Genomic DNA, 4,328 nt, shown 5'->3' with positions numbered 1-4,328 from the left:
CATGAAAGGCAAATCAAAACATATAAAAAACTAACGAATCCATAACACCAAATAAAAGGTTATGTTGAATATATTAAAAAGGTATCTAAAATATTATCAGAAACAGAACATATAATGGATATTCAAGAATCGGCAGAGGGAAAGATCAAGTGCTTGACGCAGTTCCAAACATGCGCAGGATTCGCTAATTCCTTTGCCCTGAGAAAAATCCTAAACAACACACGCAAAGCATGCGAAGAGGACCATTTACTCGCTTCATAAAATCCAGCAATAAACTCATCATCGTCTTCGGATACCAATCCTATAGCGTAGCAAGCATCTTTGAATGTTGAATATTGAACACCGTTGACGGTCCTAAGATCAGAAAAACAAAGCGCTCCTCTTCTCACCTTCAACAAAAGTCTTAAGTAATAAAGTTCACCAGATGACAATGGACAACACTGCAAGAGAAAGACTTGAGAAGTTTGAGATAAACGGCACCTCCATTTTGATTGTTTACGATCCCAAACCCATTCCAAAGGGAATTGAGGATATGTCAATTCCCTTGCTTCAGGATGAAGACGATTACATTCCATCCAAGCTTCCAGTTTACTCTTCTTGCCCAAACCAGACGTTTCCTCATCATCTGAGAACGATTGCGACGGTGGAGGGAGGTGCATAGGTAGAAATGGAACCCCTAATCAATGTTAATAATATACATATCAAATATAAACGATTAAACGTTTTAACCAATAAAAATATGAAAGCTTAAGATAGGTGCTGATAAATAACAAATACCAGCCGAAGACATATTCCAAGAAAATTATATACGATGAAACACTGGCTAAGAGTATCCTGAAAAGCACAGAGTCAAGAGATCAGCAAGTACAATATGGCAAATTAAAATAAAAAAACATACAAAAATTTTAATATAAGAATCAACCAACAAAGAAATACAAGAAACACTAAAAAAGTACATATAAAGAAAAATACATTAAATTATAGCCTAAAAGATCATAATAGAAACAATTAGGTTAAGAGATAAGTAAGTATACCTATAGGAGTTCTGAACGTGTATAAGCAGGCCGTCCTAAAATAACAAAAAACAATAGTGATCGGACAAAAAGCAACATAGTGTTAGTTTTAAGCTAGAGACTGTAAACCAATAAGGGTTATACGAAACAACATAAAAAGATCGTATAAATACACTTACACGAAACCGATACGATGAATGAAAAGGATGAATGTGTGATTGGGTACACAAATTCAATATCCTCTCAAGCGGATGAACCTACAATATGAAACCGACAAAACCAAAAGAAAAAAGAAAAGCAAACATAAAAAAATTTGAAATCAAAAACCAAAACGAAATAATATAAAACATGCGGCTAACAGAACTTACACAAGATAATCGAAGAGGAAGAATCAAATAGCACTTCAATATCCTTCTCAAAAGATCAGCGTGCACTCTTAGATCCAGTATCATCCTCAAAAGATCTGCCTACAATAGAAAGCAACAACAACATCAAAATTATTCCAAAGAAAAAAGCAAGCAATATATAAACGCAAATCAAAAAGCCGCATAATTCAAACAAATAAAATAAAATATTGCATATGAGAAAATTTGACCTAGGGTTTATCTAAAACGATTTGAAAGAATGAACATATGAGACTTATTTATATAGGTGTTTAAGATTAGGGTTTAGGTCGGTAGATTTCGTTTAGGTTACGTAAAATATGGGTTGTGAATATTTGTATGGGCTTACGATATTGTTTTCTGCGAGTTTCTTTAAAAAAATTTGGTTAATATATTCAAAATTAATTATTCTCATTAAGGGGTAAGAGGTAATTAACCAGCTGAAACTCAATGAGAGGCCTCCATTGCTTATTCTGAACCCGATTTTAATAGTATAGATATTGATAAAAAAACAAGAAACCTAGTAGAGAAAAATCGATAGAATAAAGAAATAGATAATATAAATAAACCTAAAAATTTGTGCTCATATTATCAGAAAATGGTACTTTTTTAGATATTAATCTTATTTTATTATTTGTAAGGAAAAAAAGCAACATTTATTTTCAACTAGCTTTAAGCCAACGAGCTTAAGTACGGCGATCTACCCATGGCGGACATATATTAATGCTACTAATCCAGGACGCCCTCATTTGGCTACGTTCCGAACAATAGTAAGAACAAAATATTAATGCCTTCTCCTTAACAAAAAAGAAGGGAGCTGCGCAACGACAATGACAATTGTTGCAAAGTGGTCGTGTAGATGTATTGTTAAACCTCACTTCGAGGTCTCCTTCGATCTTTCCTCCTGGTTTGGCATACCTGAGATTCCCAAGCACACAGAAAACATGCAAAGTAACCCCGCAATGTTCACAAGTGTAGAACCAAGTCTCTGGATCTGTTTCTCTTTCGCAAATATCACACCAATACTTGCCGCTTGCCTTTTCTCCGTAACAAAGAGTGAGTGGATGATCATCATACCTGTCAAGCCTTATCGATAATGGTAGAGTGGCGCAACGAAAATCCAAAAAATAATTGCATTCGATACAGCCAAGGAATTCCTCAAATAATCCCCCGAGGCAACTCTGGCATCTCTCCCTGACACTAATATTTCTATCTTGGAGGTATAGTAAAGGATGAGGATGACTTCCATGAATAAAAGGCATAGTCATCGAACTGCAGATTAAATCATACGTCCCATCTCCATCAGTATACATGAATCCTTGGCAGCACCATTGAATACAAGCATGGCAAACTATTGTTTCGGTGTTATCTCTATTGGGGTGTAGAGTGAGAGGTCTTGGGCTTAGAAAATGACGTTTCTTCTTCGGAAGATTAGCACACGTTTCATCGATGATAAAACTGCATTCCGAACATTTGTAGAATGCGTTAGAACCAACGGGACGAACACATGCTCCACACAAGATGCTTTCCTCCAAAGCAATACCGTCATTGTTGAGGCTGAGGTTATGTTCTTCATGAGCGAAATGAGTGATTGTGTTGTCATCATTCGTCTTGAATGGCTCAATATCTTCAACTTCTTCAGGTACCCCATCAAGCTCTTCCCCATCCCACACGTCCTCCCTCGTTGCACATCTTGAATGAAGAGCATAACTAGGACACGTGGAACAAGAATATGCCCCATATGACCAGTCAATCTTTATTAAACATATCCCACATTTCCATTCTCCAAGACCAAGAGGATACTTGTAAGAAACGCGGTGATCATGGCGATTCACGTGAATAACCCGTGGTAAACGAGCACACTCTTGATGGAAGAACATGAGATCACATTGAAGACAAACATAGGGAGAACGGTCGCCTTTTTTCCCACAAGCATCGCAAACGAAGGAGATCAATCTTGGGATGAGTTTGAGTGTATGCTCATGGACCTTCAGACTTGAAAGAGTCACTGGTAGGGGCCTTCGAATCGCACAAGCCATATCCATGTTGAACTTACAAATATCACAATGATAAAGAAAGTTTCCAGTTTTTTTCCCACACAGATGACATTTTAGATCAGTGTAGTCGGGAGCTCCTTCGGTGAGAAGCTTGAGAGAGTGTCTCGCATGACAAGAGTGAGTGATCTCTGGTGAGTCAAATACGGAGACGCATTTCTCATGAACCATCAACCAACAGCGAGGGCAACAGTAGCCATATCCTCCGGGCTTACCACAAACTTTGCATCGCATATCATCACCAACATCAAGCATGAGTAAAGTATGATTGTGCCACGGCATATTCAGATGGGATTGAGAACACATGGCATCAACCATGCAACCGATGTCCAAATTGAGATTACAAATGGAACAATGAAAAAGAAGGCGCTTGGTTTTTTTACCGCAGATATGGCATTTTGGATCGGTGTGATCAGGAGCCCCCGTTGTGAGAAGCTTGAGACCATGTCCAACGTGAAGAGGGTGCTCGAACAATGTCTCTTGTATGTTAAACACAAAAAGACATTTCGTGTGAACTTCAAATTCGCATTTAAGGCAATGGAAGCCCTCGCAAATCGATGGATCGCAACCATCACTATACGATCGATCACAAGCACCGCATTCCAAACCGCCACGAGGATATCCAATTCTTCCTAAATTATGCGTGTGTCCTTTTATCTCCATGGTTGTTGCGGTTATTAGAGGTGGAGAGAGTGCAAATTGATCTTTGGGTAATTGCACTTTTGTTTGGTGTAATAGTGGATCAATATATTGATATTCCTCTATATATACTGTAATCAATGCTGCTTTTTTTGTTGTTGTTGAGAAACTAGCTTCAAATAATGCTACTTGTCCTATTATATGCATTAAGTAATTATTTGTTTTTGTCACACAAATCT

General features: G+C 37.6%; 1 protein-coding gene across 1 annotated transcript; it reads right to left on the bottom strand.

Moving 5' to 3' along the window:
• Positions 1 to 1,122: 1,122 nt before the first annotated feature.
• LOC18013065 lies at positions 1,123 to 4,113 on the bottom strand. The gene is made up of 5 exons (XM_024151105.1): positions 3,835 to 4,113; positions 2,188 to 3,753; positions 1,382 to 1,480; positions 1,193 to 1,270; positions 1,123 to 1,134 (listed from the first exon to the last, which is right to left on the bottom strand). The coding sequence occupies exons 1-5, from the start codon at positions 4,111 to 4,113 to the stop codon at positions 1,123 to 1,125; spliced, it is 2,034 nt and encodes a 677-aa protein (XP_024006873.1).
• Between the last annotated feature and the right edge of the window lie 215 nt (positions 4,114 to 4,328).

This window comes from Eutrema salsugineum, unplaced genomic scaffold, assembly GCF_000478725.1.
Source record: "Eutrema salsugineum unplaced genomic scaffold, Eutsalg1_0 scaffold_6, whole genome shotgun sequence".
Taxonomy (NCBI): Eukaryota; Viridiplantae; Streptophyta; class Magnoliopsida; order Brassicales; family Brassicaceae; genus Eutrema; species Eutrema salsugineum.
The sequence above is the reverse complement of the archived record's forward strand: the minus strand, read 5'-3'. Positions and strand labels throughout refer to the sequence as shown.